General features: G+C 37.8%; 1 protein-coding gene across 3 annotated transcripts in view; it reads left to right on the forward strand.

Moving 5' to 3' along the window:
- Window positions 1–10244, forward strand: part of LOC105468047 (beta-1,4-galactosyltransferase 6) — a 64621-nt gene extending 54377 nt beyond the window's left edge. For all 3 annotated transcript variants that reach the window (XM_011717991.2, XM_011717982.3, XM_071085503.1), the window contains 4 exons: window positions 1734–1921; window positions 5360–5482; window positions 6096–6197; window positions 6704–10244. In XM_011717991.2, coding sequence (XP_011716293.1) covers window positions 1734–1921; window positions 5360–5482; window positions 6096–6197; window positions 6704–6851 — 561 coding nt within the window. In that variant the 3' untranslated portion in view covers window positions 6852–10244. The remainder of the gene's footprint in view (window positions 1–1733; window positions 1922–5359; window positions 5483–6095; window positions 6198–6703) is intronic.
- The last annotated feature ends 13896 nt before the right edge of the window (window positions 10245–24140 follow it).

A 24140-nucleotide genomic window follows, 5' to 3' on the forward strand; every position in this document is an offset into this window, starting at 1 on the left:
AATTGATAGATGATTTGATGTGTTTGAATGATTACATCAATTATTAATAGGTGTAGGGCGTATTTCTTGGGCCTTTTGTACAAAGTAATAATATAGTAGTTATATAGAAAACTATAGTTACTCCCAGTTTGCAAAAGAAAGCAGAATCAATTTATTCATCACTGAAGAAATATTAAATATTTACATAGTCCTAATAATGTAAATTCTTGATTTAACCAAAAATTATGTTAAAACTGTATTGGGAGAATAGAGGTAGGGGCAAGAGGTGTGGTGGTTTAAGTCCTCCACTACCATGATAAGAAGTCAAGAGACAGTGTGTAAAGTGAAAGAAGCAAGAAGTATCAGGACTCTAATTTCCTCAAAATATGTAGATAAATACCAGAATAAACGGGAAGAGTTGAAATGTATTGCTCCTGGGGGATGGAGATGGATTAGATATGGAACTTTTTATTTCTGTTATAAGCCTTTGAGTGTTATATCCACGTTTAATAAAAACGATTTTTAAAACCTTAAAGGAAGGTAGTTTGTTAAAGCAGATGTTGATGTACTAGTCATAACATTATAATTTAACTCCCTTTTCTTTTTATTCTATTTCACTGGTGAAAAAAGAGGCTGTAAAAAATAGTGACTTCTATTACTTCAAGTTAGTGCAAGGCCTAGGACTAAAAATTAGTAATTTTTCACTCTTGAGGCAGCGCTCTGATGATGACCACAATGTGTGTCTCATTCACTTCTGTAATGATCCTTTTTAAAATATATTTTAGAAATGGTTTTGATAAATGTTGCTAAGACATTGGTAAATGCTCTTTAATTTTCTTTAGATGCAGAATGAAGGTTTTTTATTGCCAGTGCACCTTAATATATGTTCACTGATAAATAAAGGACAATGGTTGTAATATAGGGAGTTGGGTTCTGTATAATAAAATTCTATTTTTCGTCCCTTAAAATGCCCTTAATCTTTATCATAAGCAATAATAGAAACTATTTATTGCCCATGTACTTTAATGTATTTTCTGTAATAATAAAGGGAAATGGTTGTAATAAAGGAAGTTGGGCTTTGTGTAATAAGTTCCAATTGTTTTTTCTCTAAAATGCTCTTGGTATTTATTATAAGCATTAATAATAGAAAGTTAGACCTCCCTGGTGTTAGTACTTTAGAGAAGGGTCACTGTTGAGTCATTTCCACTTTTCTCTTAGTCTTGACAGCATATGGCAAGCTCTACTAAAAAAATAAAACCTATATTATTTTTTATGACTTTTTTTTCTCGCCACAAGTAATCTATATCCTGATGTGTTTGAAGTAGAGCAGAAATATCAATTATATAAATGTGCTGATGTACTAATGGACTATACACTGTTTTCTTCTATGTTGTTAAATTATAAAATAATATAGTAAGTAAATTTAAACAGTATATTTGAAAATCCTGAAGTGTGTTTATTATTTGTCTATTTCATTTGGGTCTAATTATTGTAATCATTTGACCATAATGCAACAAGTTTGAAAAATAATAGAAAAAAGTCAGATGGGGGCCCGGTGCGGTGGCTCACGTCTGTAATCCCAGCACTTTGGGAGGCCAAGGTGGGCGGATCATGAGGTCAGTAGTTGGAGACCAGACTGGCCAACATGTTGAAACCCTGTCTCTAGTAAAAAGAAAAAAAAAAGAAAAGAAAAAAAGTCAGATGATGAAGTGTGAATACATTTCTATTTTCTTCTCTCGGTCTGCTCCATGAAGACTGGCACACAACCTTTTAACCGTGCAATGCTCTTCAATGTGGGCTTCAAAGAGGCCATGAAAGACAGTGTCTGGGACTGTGTAATCTTCCACGATGTGGATCATCTACCTGAAAACGACCGAAACTATTACGGATGTGGAGAAATGCCACGTCATTTTGCTGCAAAGCTGGATAAATACATGTATATGTAAGTAATGTGCACCATTCCTGATATTGTACGATGTAATTGCACAGTCATAGCATTGAAATGGTAGCTGCATTATGTCCCTAAATCTGAGAGAACTCAAGAACCCCAAGAATATCATCTTTAACTCTATCATGTCCTCCTGGGGAGCCAGGACACAGAGTGGCTTTTCGTTCCCGTGGGTGCTTCCTTACACAGAAGTTTGAATGTGGTGTGGTGGGAAAGAGAGCCTGGTTTCTGCAGTGAAACACAGATTTAAACTTGGATTCTCACACTTACAGTTCCAGGACTTACAGGTTAGTCACTTGCATCTCTGAAGATATATTCCTTGTTCACTGGGATAATAGATCCCATCCATATTGCTGCTGTGAGATCACATGTGCTCTGTGCCTGCTGTGTGGTAGGTGCATAACTCATCTTGACTCCTGTCTGCTCTCCCCCAGTGATGGTTTGGAGGGCCACAAAGTGCTGTTTATCTTCTTCCTAAACTATGCATTCTTGACCTGCCCCTTCATAATAAGAAAACCAAATTTTTTCCTTCTCTAATTGGAGATAATTTAAAATGTGAACAGTTACCAGAGCTGAGATAGTAACTTAAAAGGACCTGAAAGAATGCAGGTCTAACCTGGGGAAAGGATCACAGTTTTCATTGGCTAATGGGAGTGGAGAGAAAAGAAAGCTTTTTGTTGCTTAGGGCAGGAAGATGTTGCCTGTGTCAACAGTTTTGCCTAGTGCTAATCAACAGAGTAGAGAGAAGCAAAAAGTCTGACACAAGCAGGAAAATAATGCTTGCTTCTTTCTTCTTCTTCCTCTTCCTCCTCCCCACTCCCGCTCCCCTCCTTCCCCCTCCCTGCTTCTTCCTCTTTCTTCCTTCCTTCCTGCTGCTCCTTCTCCACCTCCTCCTCCTCCCTTTTTTTTTTTTTTTTTGCTAGTCATTGTTATCATTAGAAAACGTTTTTCTTTATTACCTCTGTATCTGAACTTTGAGTATGGGGTTACCTTGAAGAAGGCCATCAAGGTTCACAGTCTGGTTCTTATCACTTCTGGAAACTTGATTTTGGTCAGTTTGCTAGAATCCAATTAGATACAGGGTAACTGATTTTCACACACACACAAAAAATCATAAAGGTCATATAAACTAGGAATTCTAAATTAATTCATTGTTAAATTCTAAATTAATTTGTTTTTTGTCTAAATAATTTGTTGTTAAGTTGTAAATGTCAATTTCTAATAAACACAGTTGACCCTTGAGTAATGCAAGGGTTAGAGTGGTGACTACCCCCCTCCCCCACCAGAATGCAGCTGAAAATCTAGTATAACTTTTTACTCCCCAATAGCTTAACTACTAATAGCCTACTGTTAACCAAAAGCCTTATCAATAATGTAAACAATTGAGTAACACATATTTTGTATGTTATGTGTACTGTATACCATATTCTTACCGTAAAGTAAGCTAGAGAGAAGATGTTATTAAGAAAATCATAAGGGAAAATATATTTACTGTCCATTAAGTGGAAGTGGATCATCCTAAAGGTCTTCATCCTCATCGTCCTCACGTGGAGTAGGCTAACGAAGAGGAGGGGTTGGTCTTGGGGTCCCAAGGGTGGCAAGGTGAAAGAGTTGAAGATGGAAAAGGAGGCAGGAGAGGCACATTCAATGTAACTTTTATTGAAAAAAAAATTGTGTATCAGTGGACTTGTGCAGCTCAAACCTGTGTTGTTCAAGGGTCAGCTGTATTCATATCCATCTAGAATAGTCCCTGGATTGGTTAGGCATCTTGGACGTTTGGATAGTAATTAGAATGTAGCTCAGGGAGAATGGCAGTAGATCAAGGCCTGGGCTGGACAGTGCATAGACTTCAGCTGTGGGATGAAGCCTGGTGAAGCGTCCCTGCCCCACAGTGGTGGCCACACTGCTGCTGACCAGAGAACTCAGACCCTCAGGTGTGGTGTCTCTCCCACTTTGGACAGTGTAAGATAAACACTGCAAGAGTTTTACTTGTTGGATTTTGTTTTCTCTTTAGTTTATCTGTTATACCTTCATTTTACCTAACTTTCCATTCTTGTATAGTACAATTGATTATTTCCACTTAGAGCAGTAAATGGAATTGATAGGCTTGCTGATTTATACACGTCAGTAAACACACAGACACATTTATTCATGGCTCCCTATCTGACGATCTCAGGTTTTTCCTAAACTACTAGCCTGGAAAAGAATAATCCATCTGATGTGGGAAGTACACGGTGCCAAGAAAGCGTATTGGTCCTATGGAACCCCCAGCTAATCTTACTAAAATACCAGAACACTAAGCTCCCAAGAGTGAGCCTTGAGAGGTCACAGGAGAGTATGGTTGTCTTTAGGGTCAGTGTTGCTATTACCATCTTGGAGTACCTTTGACCTAGGGTGAGGGCAAGACTGCTTTCTCTTACAACCCTAGGCTTCCATGAAGGAACTACTCTTTCTTGGTCCGTGTGCCACACAAGACCTCAGCTGGCAGACAGCACGTCCTTCTCAGAATGTGAGGCGAGTCTCTAACGAAAAGCTCCCTCCTCTGAGACAGCTTTGCTGTGGTCGCAGCCAGGTTTCCCTCAGCTTGATTTTTGGGTGCTGTGCATGGTCACGTTTTCTCTGCTCTGACATCTGCTCCCCAGGGGCATGTTTCAGTCCATGGGAATGTATTCAGGATTGCAGGTCTAGGGACGCTGCCTAAACGTCAGAAAGCCAATCTATACCTGAACACACAGTTTAGCTGAGTAAAAATAAAGTTTAGAAAAGTTTAAACACATTGCATCGTTTGACACATTCCTTGGAATATGAGTTAGGGAAGGGTAAGGAAAATAAAATCCAAATAAAAATATAGTTATTTCTGTGAATATCAGTGCATTGAAAATGAATATATTTGTAAATATCCGTAAATATTTTGAGAGTATAATCCTGACAGATAAGATCATTATAAAAGTAGGCAACTAGAAAATTAAATGCTAGAGTTGTCTTTTGTAATTGATATTTATCCTGCTTTATATAATAACTAATGCATTTATAATTCAGTTAATTTTTTAAGTGTTACTAATTTAGGAAGATCTGACATGCATTGACCATTATTAATATACTTAATCATGTTTACTTTTGTTGTCAAAATATACAATTTTGGGGCACTGGGTTTTGAGCCTTACAGGTTTTGTTTTGAGCCTTATTTGTATACTAAATATTAAATTTAGGTTTCCATAAGTGCTTTACGTTTAACATAACACATTTACATGTACTTGTGTCACTAGAATATAAAGATGTTTTGTATCTTGCTGTACTTCACATTTTCTAACATAATTGTCTATATAGAATATAAAGACATATTTTGCAAAGCACACAAAAGACTGAAACCTTCATTTCACATGGGAAACTATTATGATTTTATTTTTAGAATACTGTATCTTTCTTTTCTAGTCTTCCATATAAAGAATTTTTTGGTGGTGTAAGTGGGCTGACAGTGGAACAATTTAGAAAGATCAATGGTTTTCCTAATGCCTTCTGGGGATGGGGAGGAGAAGATGATGACCTTTGGAACAGGTATGTTGAGGTACAAATTGTTCACTAATAGAATTTTTATAAATCTTATTTATATTAAGTAAATTGTAATACTTATCTATTCCAAGAAGATTCTTCGGGATGGGAAATGTTTGAGGTTTCTAAACCCTATTTTGTGTTTCTCCTTTTTTTCATTAAGACTGCTTTCTGAAATTACTGGCAACATATAGATTAGAGCAGCAGTCCCCAACTTTTTTGGCACCAGGGACCAGTCTCCTGGAAGACAATTTTTCCATGGACCCGGGAGAATGGTTTCGGGAGAAAACTGTTCCACCTCAGATCATCAGGCATTAGATTCTCATAAGGAGCACGCAAACTAGATCCCTCATGTGTGCATTTACAATAGGGTTTGTGTTCCTCTGAAAATCTAATGCCGTTCGGTGGTCTGACAGGAGGTGGAGCTCAGGCAGTAATGATTGCTCACCTCCTGCTGTGTGGCCCAGTTTTCAGCAGGCCATAGACCTATACTGGTTTGTGGCCTAGGGGTTGGGGAACCCTGGATTAGAGCATTCTTTTGTGTTTTAAAATTGAACTCACATAACCCATTTTCATATTTTATTTCCCTGTATTTTCATTTCCATATATGGTATTGTAGAGTTCACTATGCTGGATATAATGTAACCAGACCAGAGGGAGACTTAGGAAAATACAAGTCAATTCCTCATCACCATAGAGGTGAAGTCCAGTTTTTAGGACGGTAAGTTGAATGTTATCTTCAGATACCATGGTTTCCAAAGTTGTTGAATATATGAAAGGTAAATAAAAATGCATTGAACCCCAAAAAAGCTGCTGAAGGGAATTTTCATAATGGAAGGAAAGTATTTTTTGCTGAAGGGAATCTTTACAGAAGGAAGCATTTTTGGTGCTTGTTTTGAAGAGATATGTATGTATTAATAAATATATATATTTACGTTAAAGAGCCTGGTTAACTATGTAAAAGTATTTACGTAACAAAACGTAACGTTTCATTTACTAAAAATGTCTAATTGTAAAAGTGCAAAATAATGTTTTCAGGTGGCATTTTTTGGGTAGTAAAATTGCTAATTTAGAATAATGGTTTAGAGATTCTTAAATTATGCACAAGAACCAGAAATTGTAAAGAGCATTAAGTGCTTTAATTATAAGATGACCTTGAACACAGTCCTTGTCAGTTTTCCTTTTTGAACATGTTTTGTTCCTTTTTTTTTTCCTCTAAAACTATAGGTATAAATTACTAAGGTATTCCAAGGAGCGTCAGTACATCGATGGGTTGAACAATTTAATATATAGGCCAAAAATACTGGTTGATAGGTTGTATACAAACATATCTGTAAACCTCATGCCAGAGTTAGCTCCAATCGAAGACTATTAAAAGAAATGGTTGTCGTGGCAAGATAGACCACAATGCTGGATCATAAACTTGGAGCGCACTCTTAGTGGAGGTCAGCGATTGGCTGTGTCACAGTGCCCTTTTCCTTGAGAAGAGCCAGCAGTCCTCAATGTTTACAGAGTGGGACTATATACAGTCACCCTTCTCTCACCCATCCTCCCTGCTCTGAGACACACCCCTATGGCGAACATCGCAGAAACTGGAAGCCACTACTTAAGGTTGGAAGTTAAGAGAGCTCCCTATGAAGAGAAAAATTTTTATACTAAAATCTATAATTGAATTCAAGAGAATGCTTTTATTTCCGTTTAAACATATTTTGTATATATGTGATATAAATTAATGTGTGCAAATTGTTGAAAAATTAGATGTGTTGCAGTTTTGCATGTAATTGGTTATACCTTTATTGGACTTTTATAGACATTTTTTATTTGCATGAAAAAAAACTCACTAAATTTATGTCACTAAACAAAGGTTAACCCTTGTGTGAAATGAAGGAACTGTCAATAATTGACAGCCAACTAATACAGTAAACTGTTATACTAGTTTTGAGCTTTAGACCTCAGCCTTTTGTGTGGAAGAAGTCACAGCTTTCTTAGGCTTTAAAGGGAAAGAAGAAAGGACTTAAACAGCTTTTCTTCCTACCGGGATTACCTATGTTTTTCCTTGCTTGCAATCTCATCTGATTTTGCTAGAAATCACAACCATATTGTTTATGCATATTGCATGAGTATTACCAAGAAAATCTTAAAAGTTGTGATGTGACATGATATAAAGGACCTCTTTATGTTAAATGTCTTTCATGTATCTCTGGTGTGTCAGGGATTTTGTGCCTCAAAAAATGTTTCCAAGGTTGTGTGTTTATACTCTGTATTTTTTTTTAATTCACAGTGAACAGCACTTTTATTATTTCCAGTTCAGAAGAGCCAAAAAAAGTATCTTCATTTAAAAAGAATCAAGTCAGTTTTTTTAAAAGAATGATCTATGGAAGAAAACCCAATAGTGCTTATAATATACAAATGAATTATACTATTAGATAAGAATTAAATATTCTATTTTTATGAAGATAAATACTTAGTAGATAAAAACAAATTTTAAGTTTAGTTCTCAGACAGAATTTCACTTTTGGAGGGGACCCTTGAATGTTAGTTTCATTCAAATTATATTTTGTTTTTTTCACTTTTAAGAGATTATATCTCTGGTATTAATTACTAAAATTTTCTTTCTGAAAGTATAATTTAATAGAATTATCTTAAAATACATGATCAGTTATTCAGTGTGCTGATACTATTATGTCTTTGTAGTATCTAAAAAGTATAATTTAATAGAATTACCTTAAAATACATGATGAGTTATTCAGTGCACTGATGCTCTAATGTCTTCTATATGTAGTATCTTATATGTTTGCATGATTGTCAGGGCTTTGTCCAGTTATCTTCATATGACTGTTCTCTGAAAAAAGGTCTTACTACCTGATATCAAGTACAGATCTTAATTTTGGATGAACTTTTCCACAGTAAAGCCAAACGGTATTTTTTTTTTTAAATTAGCAATTGTAAAGATTCTTTAAAATATCTTGATATTTTCACAAATTGTAAACAAAAAATTAAATATCTATAAAATGAATCTTCAACAACAATGATGAACAATAGAAATCTATATATGAGAGACGTTTGGATAATATTTGTTTGCCTCAAGGATTGTTTACCTAAAACAGAACTATGGTATTTATCTCAGATTGTAAGTGTTATTTTAAAGTGTCATTTTTATGGCAATATTGATAACACAAATGACCACAAACTAAATCATAAAATAATTGAATTCTTACACTTTGAGAAAATGGATAGCTTCTCTGTTATAATACCAAACAAAATATTTTCATATTTCTTAGAACTATTTCCAAAATATTTATGTTTCAGGTTTTTTTGTGGTAGTCAAAATAATGAAAAATCAAACCTTCTGAAAATTACGATATTTGTACTTAATTTGTGTATCAGTTCATTTTCTGTTTCTATTACATAGTTTTTAAAGTCAATGAAAGATTGAGAATGTTAACATTTGTTGATCAATGTGGAGCTGTCCACATTCGGTATCTTTTCATTTTTATATATATTTTACAGTTTCAAGAAAACTTAGTACTACTAGTATCTGCCTTATTTTCTTAAGTCTGACGTTAATTTTTGTTTCAGGAGTGAGATATAAACACTTTTCTTTTTTTCCGTTTTGAACATGGTTTGTCATCTCGTGAAAACCACCTAATTAGTTTGCTTTTTGTTTGTTTGGTTTGCTTTTTTAGTGTAGACCTAAAATTACTTCTGCCTATAAACGGTGACCTTAATATGTTTCTGTAAGTGACAGAGCTGTGCCCATTTATCTTCATTGTATGACAATAAATTATTACATAAAGATTAACAAATATATTGCAAATGCAAATTATCTTCTTTATAGTATGTTTGGAGGATTTATTAATGAACATATATTGATTGCCTATTCCATATCCAGTGCAATGCTAGGTATGTCTATGGAAAGAGTATTATTAGTTCATTTCTAAACAAATGAAGTCAAGCAAATTGAGATCTTTCTGAAATTATGAAGACATCCTCTGATAACTTACCTGTTGTATTTCCTAGTGTCAAAGTCAAGAAACCCGTATATGTGGACTTAGGGCTACTAGGAGGTCCCTGTGGCACTAACTGGGAAAATTACATGGTGCTTTTCAACTACAGAAAGACGTAATGACTAATGGGCCTGTCTGTAGAGAAGAAAAGGAAAAGAGTACACATTTGCTGTAACATGATATCTAATTCACAGTGGAGATAGTTAATTTTTTGCCAAAACTAGGTTTTATGAGTATTTTTTAAATCTACATTTAAGTTTTTGTTTTTGTGAAAAGGTATTCAGTAACAAAACTTCATAATATTAAGTAGATACAGTTATGTATTAAAAACTTCCTTATATACCCTTTTGCCAGCCAAGATACTGATACCTGTTTTAAAACAAAGTGGAAAAATGTCCAATACAATATTCTCTTTCTGGAGGCTTCCTACAAGTGAAAGCAGATTTTGTCATTTTATTTGGCCTTTGCTTGTCTTTGATATATTTCTTTATGTGTTTTTCAAATAAATACTATTCTAGATTTATTGTCTTGGATTTGCAAGTATGCCAGTTGAGAGAACTAAAATGGTCGTAGTACTGTTTATCAGAAAGAGGAAGTGTACTTAAGATTATTTTATTTATTTAGATGAAAGGCTTCTACATAAATGCACTGAAATACATGCTAGTAATTTCTTGTATCCCACTTTTCTTCTTTTTTTGCTTCTCATGGAAATGTTTGTACTTTTTTATCATTGTCTTTTATGAAATATAATGTTCTAAAGACTTTGTGTGAAGATGTAATTATTTTCCTCAGGAACTTTTTTGGGTTACTTGGGATTTTTGTTTGTTTGTTATCCTAAATTTTAAATGAATTATTGGTGAATATCTTGGTTGACACTAGGGTTGCAATGTAAGCATAAGGTAACCACAGCTTAAATACATTTGGAGATCACTTTATTCCTTTATCTCAGAAGGTAGTATTTAAGTATTTTTCATTAGTGCAACAATTAGTAATCTACTATATCAAGATAAATATTTAAGAATTCATTTTAGGATAAACTTTCTTCTCCCTGCACAACTTCAATACATTAACTTGGTGTGTGATGCTCAGTTTACTACGTGTTTTTCAGGTATCGATGATTTTTAAGGCAAAGACCCAAATCTCAAAAATACCTAGGGACTAGATTTGTATTTGAGACTAGATTGTGAGATCATGAGTTTTATCAACTATTTGTGAAATGAATTGTAATTACTTTATGTATAATATGATCTATAGGGATATTGTCACTGCATGTCACAACTAAAACCAGACATTAAATCATAATCATTTAAAGCCATGAAATTTAGTCAGCTTAGTCTGCCCCACCTATGGTGTTAATGTGTCCTCTGGTGAAGACATAGTAACTTCATTTAATGATCATATATGTGTGTGTGTGTATTATATATTTTGTATATATGATCATTATATATATCTCCTTGATATCCTGTATTTGTACACACACACTATACACACACACTTTTTGTGCTATCTTTAGACAAAGATTCAAGGTTGTTGGGTATCTTCAGGACCAAAATATTATTTAGAGAAGTCTGTTTTAAGGAGCATGTACTGTGTTGCTCTTGATTTAAATGACTTCAGAAAAGTGATTTGCCACTCAAGTATACAATGAAAAGAAAAAAAACAGTGTGAAAAATAAAACTTGCATCTTTCTCAACACATTCCCCTAACAGATTTTGGTTGCATGCCCTTGCTAATATAATTTTCCCAATTTTATCGGTTTAAGTGTGTGCTCTGAAGGATCTTGAGAGGTATCAGACATTACCTACCTTCAAGGAGTTTATGTCTTCTGTGTGTAAAACTGGTGTAGCGGAAACACCTGAAGAACCATGTACCATCAAATGAGGGGCTCATTTCTGTCCTTTGCAAACGTTGGTTGTCTGTTTCACTAATTGAAGATCTTTGTAGGAGCAGCTTTTCTTCAGCACATATTTCTCAGCTATAAACATGTACTTCAGAAGGAGTTGTTGAGATAATTGTTCTTTTGCAATAGACCTTAAAAATTTGCTTAAGGATTTTGCATAAGGTGGGCTCTGCTGAAGGTGGGGATTAGAAGCAAATACTGTGGAATTTTTACTTATAACTTAGACTGATCTGAGTTTGAATCCAGGGGTCCTCTGCCATTATCTGTGAAACATTAACACATTTTCAAACGTCTGTTGTCCTCAGTTTCCTGTTCTCTCAATCAAGGATGATGTTCTGCCCGAGGATTATTCAAATGATTAAAAATAAGCTAACTCCAGTAGAGCACTCAGTGCCGCTGTGTCAGTGCCTGACACAGGGAACAAAAACTTGGCTCATATTGTCAATTTTTCAGCTTTAGGTTAGCAAACTTTTCTTTCATGCACATTCTTGGCTTATATTTAAAGAATGATACTGCATTCTTTAATGCAACTAGAAAATGAAGTCAGTGATTACCCTATATGTGATCATATATATGAACAATTAGTAAAACGGCAAAAGTGTACAATTGAAATTTGTCAGTAATAGTCATAAGAAGAAATGTAGCAAATGGGAATCAGGGTCCTTTTCCTCACTGGGTTGTGTGGTTTTAGATGGCATGGAAAGTGCACATTGTAGTTCAAGGAAGGCATTTAGTAACTCAGAGCTTCTCCCAGTATCATACTGGAAGAAGTCAAATATCCCCGATGTGCTGGAGTCCCTGCTCTCTCTCTCTCCAACCTTGGCTTTTGAATTTGACTTTTCATACATATCTGCAGTTTCCTTGGAAGGTCCTTCCTTTGCCTTCCACTCGCCCTCTCTCTTTGGATCAATGCTCACTTTTAATGGTGTCCAATAGAATGTTTTGTGATGATGAAGATGTTTTACGTCCATGCTGTCCGATGTAGTCGTCACTAGCCACATGTGGCTCTCAAGCACTTGAGATGTCAGTAGTAAGGGTAAGGAACTCAATTTTTGATATTGTTAAATTTTAATCAGCGAAATGCAGCAGGCAATCTCTTGTACTTCTAGAGCTTTAACTCCATGGACCCACTAAGTATGTACAGGAAATTCCTAAGCCTTTATCTCCAGCTCGGAATTGTTATTAGCATCTGACTCATTATCAATTTATTGGTTATCCCCACCTGTTTGTTCACAGAAACTTAAAATTCACCAGGTCCTTAGGTAAATGTATCAAATTCCTCTGCAAAACCTAGTCTTTTCCGGTATTCCCATCCCCTTAGCAAGTCCAGGCATGAATCTGAGTCATCCTCCCTTTTTCTCCTCCCCATGGTTAACATTACCTTTTAATTCTGTCTTCAATCTGCCTGGGTCTTTTGTTTCTTCAACAGCTGCCCAAAACCTTCCCAGTCTGTTTGTTTGTTTAAGATAGGGTCTCACCGTATTGCCCAAGCTGGACTCAAACTCCTGGACTCAAGTGATCCGCCTGCCTCACTCCATCTTTTCTCAGTGCAAGGGTATATCTTATTCTCTGACTCCGTTTTCCATATTGCCACATAAATTGTCTCTTGAAATGCCACCTTGCCGAAAATCTTCCTGGGGCTTTCCACCAACTACGGATAAGGTCCAGGTGTTTCTGCTTCTCGTACGAGGCCCTTCATGATCTGAATTCTCCTTGCCTCTCCAGGATGGATAGCTCACCTCTCTCCTGTTCCATTCTTTCCATTCCTTAGCTACCTATGGGCTGCTCCGAGTGGCCTCTTAACCGTTGCTTTTGTACACAATCTTCCCTATCTTATCCACCAGAGAATCTACTACATAGCTTTATTTATTTTTGTTGTTATTTTTTTGAGACAGGATCTGGCTTTCTTGCCCAGGCTGGAGTGCAGTGGCACCATCTTGGCTTACTGCAACCTTCTCCTCCCAGGTTCAAGCGATTCTCCCGCTTCAGCCTCCTAAGTAGCTGGGATTACAGGCACATGCCACGACACCCAGCTAATTTTTGTATTTTTTTGTAGAGAAAGAGTTTCACTATGTTGCCCAGGCTGGTCTCAAACTCCTCAGCTCAAGTGATTGCCTGCCTCGGCCTCTCAAAGTGCTAAGATTACAGGTGTAAGCCACCAAGCTTGGCCTACACACCTCTTTGACTCAGTAAGCTCCTCTGGAAGCCTCCCTGGCCAACCAGTTTGCCACTCTCTCACCTCTGCCCGCAGTACCTAAACGCTATTAAAAGCATGGCTTACACTGTTGCATGTGTTTGATTAACAGATTTTCTTTTCTCCCAAAGACTGCTAACTATCTGAGAATAGCAGTGTCTTATTTATTTTTGTATTTCTAGCATCTGGCATAGTACTCAATGCATGACTGAGTCTGTCAGGGGAACACTTTGCCCTCTAATTAGGGAAGAACTAAATGGCATTCTAAATTACTGTTCTATTAAAACATATACCTCATCAGGAGATCGAGACCATCCTGACTAACACGGTGAAACCCTGTCTCTACTAAAAATACAAAAAATTAGCCGAGCGTGGTGGCAGGCGCCTGTAGTCCCAGCTACTTGGGAGGCTGAGGTGGGAGAATGGCGTGAACCCGGGAGGCCGAGCTTGCAGTGAGCCGAGATCGCGCCGCTGTACTCCAGCCTGGGCAACAGGGCGAGACTCCGTCTCAAAAAAAAAAAAAAAAGAAAAAAAGAAAAATAACCATATACCTCATATTTGATTATGTTAGGTAGGATCAGTATCTTCATTAGGACTATTAAAGGCCGTTGTCAAAATGTGTGACACACCTGTGAATAAATCTGAATAGAGAGCCCAGCTCTTTTATACTCAATATAGTTTTAAAATTAAAAGATATCTTCTAAGTCAGTTGATAGAGGTTAGTATGTAAGAGAAAAAATAGCAAAGAATTCATTGCCAAGATCATTTTTATTGTTTTTTTAAAAAACATGAAAAGTGAAGTCACCCTTCCCACAAAATATACAGTGTTATGTGACCCTAATATTTTGATGAAAGATTATATTTAAAGAATGATACTGCATTCTTTAATGCAACTAGAAAATGAAGTCAGTGATTACCCTATATGTGATCATGTATGTGAACAATTAGTAAAACGGCAAAAGTGTACAATTGAAATTTGCCAGTAATAGTCATAAGAAGAAATGTAGCAAATGGGAATCAGGGTCCTTTTCCTCACTGGGTTGTGTGATTTTAGATGGCATGGAAAGCACATGAGAGCAGATTGTGAAAACACCTATTTGGCTTATCAAAGAGAAAGTGTTAATTTATCTCTGGAGTGTAATTTTCATCTGAGGTAGTTTTAGCAATGTGTCTAGTTAATTTCCAAGGATTATTAGATGTTCTTCACACAGTTCTCCCTCCCCTTCCACCCCTCTGTTGCCTGCTTTTCCTTCTCCCTTCTTGTCTTCCACCACCGTCTTTGTCAGAATCAATAACAATCATGATGGCTATTAATTCTTCGTTAAATCCTGTTGAGTGTTTTTGTTTCAGCAGAACAGGGTCACTATGGTAACTAGATTCCCCTTTTATTATGCTTTTTCCCTTGCCCTTGGTATGAATGTCATTTTGCATAGGGTAATTATGCAGCCTTTTAGCCTATTTAGCAACTCGGGTAGCCTTGACTTTATTCTAACACCAATAATTTTTTGTCATTTATTAACACACTACGTCTCAGCATTGTGCTTAGTGTTGGGGGAATGGGGGTAAATGAGATACAGTTTTTTTCCAAGTAGCCCATAACCAAGAAAGGGAGATGCTTGCCATGGGCTTCTCAAAAGGGCCAACCCCCTTATCTTCTAAATGTTTTACAGCCTACTTGTAAACCTGATGGAAAATTGGGCAAAAGTCTTGGACAGGTCCCATAAAAGAAGGAAAGCTTCCAGAGTTCTACCTTAGGCTGTGTAGGGGAGGGGCCTCGTCTGGTTACCACAGAGAGGGTGTGAGTGAGGGTGGGAAACAGGTCGTCCACAGCACTGCAGGCTGGGGCAGAGGAGGGGCATAGCTTCTTTGCTGGTGCCGCTCTGTAGAGCAGACAGGTATGGATAAAAGGGATGCTCTTCACTTTACAATAGCGAAGACTTGGAACCAACCCAGATGCCCATCAGTGATAGACTGGATAAAGAAAATGTGGCACATATACACCATGGAATACCATGCAGCCATGAAACAGAATGAGTTCATGTCCTTTGCAGGGACATGGATGAAGCTGGAAACCATTCTCAGCAAACTAACACAGGAACAGAAAACTAAATGCCACATGGTCTCACTCATAAGTGGGAGTTGAACAATGAGAACACACGGACACAGGGAGGGGAACAACACACACTTGGGCCTGTCAGGGGCGTTGTTGACGAGGCTGTGGAGAGTCTGGGATTGTCATACATTGCTGGTCATATATTGCCTGCTATTGTCACCACCTCTGTGGAGGGAAAATTGGCAATATCCAACAAAATTACTAAAACATTTACCTTTTGTCCCAGAAATCCTCTTTCAGGCATGTACCCTAAAGAAACATCTCTATAGATAGGAAACAACAGATGTTCAAGTTTATGGACACACTGTTTAGCAAAAGATTGGAAGCACTTGAATGTCTATCCAGAGAGGACTGGTTGAATAAGCTCCACACAGTGGAGCACTTTGGAGCCATGTAAAGGGGGCTGGGGGGTATTAAACTTTTAAACACACACACATTGACTTTTCTGTCCACAGACTGAAGGACTTCATTGCTTCTAAGTGAAAAGAATATGGCATTAATTTTATAGTATATTTTTATAAGGAAATAAAAGCCATCCAAATGCATATTAGGACTCATTGGGGGAAATGATGGAGTATTTTTTTAATAATGGTTTTTAGTAGCTACTTATCTAAAAACTTCTTTTAAAACTCATTTCCTGGGAGTAAATGTAATTTTTTTCCTCCAGGCCCAGAAGCTAAAGTATTTTAATTACTAATCTCATTGGGGGAACAAATTGAGTAGAAATCATGAAATCACAGATCAGGAAGGGAACTTTAAAGTCATCTAGTTTATTTCCCTTGCTTTTTATTAGATATTAATATTAACGAGAAGAAATACAAGGGAAATTTACCACCCTTTCACCGGGCGATTGTAACAGCCTTTCGGCTCCACTCATTCAGTCTCCCGCAGCCACAAGACTGCACTTGGGAAAGCATCAATCAGATCGATCATTACCCTTCCTACCTTCACCAGCTTCCCCATGACACACAAGCTCTTTTATTTCTTAGCATAGCCCTTCAGTCTTCTGCCATTTCCTAGGAAATATCCGAGCCTCTAACTAAACCGAATTGGCTCGCCTTTCTCTGAATATTGCAGTTCTGTCTCAAATCTTAGTCCCTCTGCAGCTTCTTCGCTCCAGGAATGACTTTTTCCTAGTTATTTGCCTGGTACCTCCTACTTAGCTTTTAAGAACTAACACAGATGTCCCCTCCTCTGTGAAGCCTCCAGGCCCCCAGGAATTGGAAAACATTTTTCTCTTGTGCTACCATAGTATTTTAAGTATTTCCATGGCAATGCTTTCCTTCTCCCTCCCTCCTTTCCTCTCTCTCTCCCACTCTTCCTCCTTCCTTTCTCTTTCTTCTCTCTCCCTTCTTTCTTTTTTCTCTCCCTACCCCACATTTCTCTTTCTTTTTCTTTCTTTAATCCCTCCCTCCCTCCCTTTCCTCCTTCCCCTCCCCTCCTCCTCCCTCCCTTCCTTCCTTCCTTCCTTCCTTCCTTCCTTCCTTCCTTCCTTCCTTCCTTCCTTCCTTCCTTCCTTCCTTTCTTCCTTCCTTCCTTCCTTTCTCTCTTTTTTTCCTTCCTTCCTTCTGTTCCTTCTTTCCATTGCTAAGGATGTTCCTTGCCAACAGGCCCTGTGTCTCCATACACCTTTATAGCTCCAGCACCTGGAACAGAGTAGGTGCTCAATTAATGTAGGTTGAATGAATCAATACATCTATGCTGTTTTAGGCTGAATAATTGCCCCTCAGAGCTGTCCACATGCGAATTCTCAGGACCTGTGAATATGTTACCTTACGTGATAAAAGAGATTTTGTATATGTGATTAAATTAAGGATCATGAACTGGGGAGATAATCTTGGATTTTTTAGGTGACCTGATACAATTACAAGGGTTCCTATAAGAAGGGGTCATAAACCAAGGAATGCAAGTTGCCTCTAGAAGCTGGAAAAGGCAGGGACATTGATTGTCTCCAAAGCATCCAGAATGAACACAGCCCTGCCAACACTTTAATTTTAGACTTCTGACCTCCAGAGGTGTAAGACGACCATTTTGTGTTGTTTTAAGCTACTGAATTTGTGGTAGCTTGTTACGGTAACAGTAGGGAACTAATACACACGCCTATACAAATTAACAGGTCACAGTCCCTTTGGACTATTAGACATACTTTATAAAATCATCTGTGAAAGGACATAGACAATACACACAAAAAATAAAAGACATGGAGAAATGGCCACCTTCAGTAATTAAGTGAAAGTTAAGATAATTATGAGATATAATGGTATGTCTGTTAAAGTGACAAAATATTATCAATAAGCAGCACTGGTAAGGCCGAAATGCCATAGAACTTATTATATTAATGTGTTCATACACTAATATTACTTCAAACAGTAATAGATACAGCTCTTGAGAATGTATTATGTACCATACATTGTTTTAAGTCCCTTGACATGTATTATGACAACTGGTTTCCAAAGTAACTCTCCGGAGTAGGTGCTATGATTATTCCCATTTTACAAATGGAAAAAAAACCAAACAAAAAGAAAGCTTATGTGATCTGTACAAGATAGTAACAAGATAATACTATTTGCGAGAATGGAGCCAAGACTTCTTCCCAAGTAGTTTGATACCTAAGGCCTTGTTTAGTCTAGGAGTTGTATACTCCTAGAAATGTTAGGTCATTCACTTAATAATTCAAATTCAACAAAAGGAAAGAGCTGTATGCTGCGTAAATCTGTTAATTGCAGCACTAATTACAAATACAAAAAACTAAGTATGTATCACATTATGGGAGTGGTCTAATTACAGAATATAAACAAGATGGTAATGTTTTCAAAAAATGAAAATTATAAAGATTACAGAGAAACGGGAAATTGGTTATGATAAAATCATTAAAGCATAAAAAATAATTTAACAGTTATGATTGCAACTTTACATAAACATTTTTTATAATCTATTAATAAAAAACATTCTACTGTGGTAAAACCATGGGTTACTATATTTTTAATTTCTTTAACATGATTAAATTATTTTCAAGAGGAGTATAATAAAATAGTTACCTTTAACAAATTCTGACAATTTTGTTCTCAATAAATCATAGGATTGACTCTTTCAATTTAATGTTTTGTATGAGGAGAAAGCCTATTTCAGATCCATTACTGATTTCTTTGTACTTCCTTTTATCTTACCAAAGAGAAGATGATGAATATTTTTATAGCTGTATCGGTTAAGACTTTCTTGGTCGTAAGTAATGAAATAACTGAATCAAACTCACTTTACAAAGGAAACTCTTTAGTTAATGCGGTGAACATTCCAGAAATAGTCAGTGCTTCAGCCAGTCAGCAGTGTCATCAAGACTGGCTTTCTCTCTTCCTGTAACTGCCCCCTCTCCCGAGGATGGCTCCCCTCGTAGTCCTAGGATGGCTGCCAGCACCTGCCAGGGCTGCCTTTGACCAGGGACGTACCACATTCTTATCTATTCATAAAAGAGAAGTCCTGGGTTTCCCTCTGATTGGGCCATTTTAGATCCCTGCCATCCCTAAACCAAGTGCATGGCAAAGATGATGAGACTTCCCTGATTTAGACCAATGAGTTCCTCACTCCCATTCCCCTCCTCCTGGAGCTATGGCTGAGATCATTTTCATTCCTACTCAGTGGGAGAAGAATGAATGGGATGGATGCTGGTGTTACAGCTATAATGTCCCTTATGGAGCATTTGTGAATTTCCCTTTTTTTGTGTTTACTTTTTTACAGAGGAATCCCAGGCAAGGCGCTGACTCTCTGTGAGGCTCCCAAATCCCCGTGTAGGACTCCCGTTCCCCGTGCAGGCCCCAAGTAGCCCAGGAGTGCCTGGATCCAGGCAGTTCTCCCATCCCTTGCTGCTTCTCTGTGAAGAGGCCTAGAAGAGCAGAGGGTCTCTGCAGTTCAACTCCCTCAACCAACACCTTCTTAGCAGGCTTTGGTGGTTGTTTTGAGAGGCAACCCTTGTTGTTTTGATTCTGGCCCTAGTCAGGACACTTTAAATACACTAGTTCTATTTTTAAATATTCCCAGTGATTAAGTTGTTGAAATCAATCCACGGATGCAGAACCTGCCAGTCGAAACTTGAACAAGGTTACCCACAAGAGCTGGTAGTTTTCTAGTGTTTCCCAACAAAATGGTCAATTTCTCATATACTGGTGGGTCATGATGCCATTTCTCACATCTGAGCAAGAGGAAAAACAACAACCTCGTAAAACCCGTGGGCTCAGGAAGGGTTCAGATGAGAGCTATTTGCCTACCTGGAGTCAAACCTCTCATTCCTTCCTTCCAAGAATGCTGCTCCATCCTGCTCGAATAGTTATTGAGCATGGACTGTGTGCTAGGCACTGTTCTCCAGAGACTTGGAAATATATTCCCTTTTCTAAATACATTTCTAAAAAATTGTATATCTTTTCTAAATACACTTTCCTAATGAAGCCAAGAGTAGTGTTCACTGAGCTCAGCACAAGTGCTTCTTCAGGCAGCGACCCAGGCTCTGAGTTCAGCCTCAGCATGCTCTCCTGAAGCCTGTTACTGTGCTTTCACACCATGCCTTATACCCAGTTCCACCACCTTCCGTCTCCTGGGGAGTGAAATTAATGGCAGCAACAGCAGGAGGGTGACCGCTGAGCCTGGAGGGAAGCTCCACACAAGTGTTGATTTAAGAAAGCCTGCATGTGACCCGTCTCTCCTTCAGCACTTGCATTGATTGCCAAAGATGAATTACCATCTGCCTTGGCTTTAAATTAACTGGGGCAGTTCTAACCCAGAGAGAATGGGGAGCCAGGAAAATGGAATTGATTCTAAGCTTATTTCCATTTTGAAAGGCAGTAAGAAGATGTAATGGGGCTCAGGGAGGGGTGTGTTCTATGAAGTGTGAAGTCAGAGGAAGGAACTGGCTGTAAAACTAAGGGGTTGGGTGGGAAATAAACATTCTTAGGAAGTGCTGCCTGTGCTGTAGCTCTTGGTGGACAAAATGCAGTGAGAGGCATAAGTACTCTAAATTTTCTTGTTTGACAGGTGCTATCAAAATGTTTCAGGAGGTATTTGTGATTTGTGATTAGGCTTTGTGATTTTTGTTTTCAGAAGATATCTCAGTATTAGTGGTTTTTTGTTTTTGGGCTCTGTGTGTGTGCACATAGTGCCAGCTTCGAAGCTATGAGATTGGAAACTGCCTGATTACCCCAGGCTCAGTGTAGCTAAAATTGGACTCATTATCTCTGACTGCAAATCTGTTCTTCTGCCCGTATCCCTGAACTCAGTTACTCTCTCATCCATTCACACCATTAACCAGGACGGAAGCCCGAGGCTTCCTAGACTCCTCTCATTCTCTCACAGCCCACAACAAAGCTATCATCACTCATCTGCTGATTTTCTATTCAAATACCTCTATAGACATCGAGGAAAAGAAGGAAATATTTAAACATCCTGCTATCTGAGAAGTGGCCTCAATGTTATTACAAGCTAATCTGGCTCTCTCCTAGCTGAGCTGTGTTGATCCCTTGGATGTAATCTCACAGAACATCAACACCAAACAAGGTCGCTCTGAGACTATGACAACATAAGACAAAAACAAAAATCACTGTGAAACCCACAAAATACCAGATGTCACCCTCCCACTAAAATGAGTAACTGCTGCTGCTTTACAAATCACGCCTTTATCTCTACTCTGGTCTGCCCTTCCTGTAGAAGTGCTTGAGATACCCAATCATAGAATTATCCCCAGTTCCTTAGACTCTCCCCAAAGTCACCCAACCAAAGCCCGAGTCCTCTAATAGGTTTTCTTCTAACACCCTCTTAGTGAGATGCCCCACGGTTTCCCATGGAATATGCTTTATCTTGCTGGAAGGAGTAATAAACCCAACTGATTCAACCGCAAAGGTGTGTTCCTGGGGGATGTGGACTGTGTAGTGTATTGACACCATTCTCTCCTTTCCATTTCTAGTTAAATCCTGTTTTTTATCATCACCAGCCTTTATTATCATCAACAACATCCTGTGTAGTTTTCCAGGTTCCATTGTTCTTCCCCTCTCAGCCTTTTTCACGCTACCATGAGATTACCTCACCCACCCCACCAGTGGATTGTGTGAAACTTTTTGTTTATCAAAAATGGGCCACGGAATATAATGTATTTACAACATAAACTCCTAGATATTATGCACTGAGAAGAACACAATATCATTTCTGTAATATCCTTGCCAAAAATGCATAATCCCATTTCAGTCATGAGAAAAACATCAGGCAAATCCAAATTAAGGGATACCCTCAAAATAACTGATCAGTACTCTTCAAAACTGTCAGTCATGAAAGACAAGTGTTGTAAGTTGAATTGTGATCCCCCAAAACAGATAAACACATTCTAACCCCTAGTAACTCAGTGTGTGACCTTATTTGGAAATAGAGCTGCTACAGACGTAAGTCACCAAGACAGAGTCATACATGTCACAAAAAAACAGATACTACATGATTCCACTTATGTGCAACTGAAGTAGTCGAATTTATAGAAACAGAAAGGAAAACGGAGGTTACCAGGGGCTGAGGGGAGGGAGTAAAGGCGAGTTGTTGTTTAATGGGTATAGAGTTTCAGATTTGCAAGATGACAAAGTCCTGGAAATCTGTTTCACTACCATGTAAATATACTTAACGCTACTGAACTGTGCACTGAAAAATTAAGACAGTAAATTTCTTGTTACATTTAAAAAATTAGATATATACATATACATGTGTATAAATATATATTGATTTTAAAAGATGAGATCATGCTGTTTAGGGTGGCCTCTAGTCCAATATGGCTAGTGTCCTAATGAGAAGATAGCCATGTGAAGGCAAAGACACACAGGGAGACTGCCCTGTGACAACACAGGCAGAGATTGGAGTGATGTAGCTGCAAGCCCAGGAAGCTTTGAAGAAGCAAGGAAGGATTATCCTCTACAGATTTCAGAGACAGCACAGCCCTGCCAACATTTTGATTTTGGACTTTTGGCCTCTAGAACTGTGAGACAATACGTTCTTGTTGTTTTAAGCCACCCTGTTTGTTGTTACTTGTTATAGCAGCTCTAGAAAAATGCTGTAAGCAAAGAAAGACTGAGAAGCTGTTATAGGTTGGATGAAACTAAAAAGTATTTCTATCAGTGTTCTTTTCCTGGTTTTGATAATTGCACTATGGTCATGTAAGTGGTTAATATTAAGAGAAGTTTGGTAAAGAGCTCTATGTACTGTTTTTCTAACTTCTTTGAAAGGCTAAAACTAGTTCAAAATGAAAAGTTAAATAAACACGGTGTCTTAGGCTCTTTGTGCTGCTATAACAAAATACTTTAGACTAGGTAACTTATAAAGAACAGAAATCTATTTTGTACAATTCTGGGGACTGTGAAGTCCAAGATCAAGGTGCCAGCTGGTAAGGGCCCAGTCTCTGCTTCCACGATGGTACTTTGGTGCTGTGTCCTCCAAAAACGGAGAGATGCTGTGCCCTCACGTTTTGGAAGGTGGAAGGGCAAGAGAGCTGAAGCCTGTATGAATTGTCTTATATAAGGTCCTTAATCACATTCCTGAGGGAGGAGCCCTTATGGCCTAATCACCTCTTAAAAATTCCACCTCTTAATACAGGCATCTGCAATCTGAAAATCTGAAATCTGAAATGCTCCAAAAGCCAAAACATTTTGAGCTCCAGCAGAATGCTCAAAGGAAATGTTGAGTGGAGCACTTTGGACTTCGAATTTTCAGGTTAGGGATGTTCAACCAATATCATGCAAATACTCAAAAACTGGAAAAAAAAATCTGAAATCTGAAACACTTCTGGTCCCAAGTATTTCAAATAAGAGTTATTCAAATAGTATCATCACATTGGCAACACCTGAATTTTGGAGGGAATACAATCAAACCATAGCACATTGTATAGATTTTTTTAAAAATAAGAAACACTGATTTGGAATACTAATCTAAACATGACGCATCTCTGCTTAAAAACCTGCAATTGATGTGGGAGAAACAACTCCTCTACGTTGCCTTCACTCACAAAGTGCCTGGCCTGACATACAAGGGGCAAGGTTCACGGGCTATCCACATCCATCAAGCTGCCCTCTGCTCTCTGACCTGGGTTCTCCAGCAGTTCTGACCACACGTGCTCATTTCCATGCCTCCCCTGTTTCACATGACTCCATTCATCTATTATATCATCTCCAGTAATTTCTCTTTTGTCCTTAGGCAGCACCACTCCACAGCTGCTTCTAATTTGGCTCCCAAAGCACAGCCCTGGGCTCTGGGAAGGAGAACATGGCTAGAGAGAGAGAGAGACAAACACATTTAGAGATAGGGACTAAGTGTGCATCCTGGTTTTTTTTCCTTTTTTTTTGATGTTTACATCTAAAACAATAAGAAAAAATAGTCCCATCTTTGGCATTGCTTCCATCTCCAAAACTGCTGGATATCTGTTCTTATCTCAGAAATGATTT

Source organism: Macaca nemestrina, chromosome 19 (genome assembly GCF_043159975.1).
Source record: "Macaca nemestrina isolate mMacNem1 chromosome 19, mMacNem.hap1, whole genome shotgun sequence".
NCBI lineage: Eukaryota > Metazoa > Chordata > Mammalia > Primates > Cercopithecidae > Macaca > Macaca nemestrina.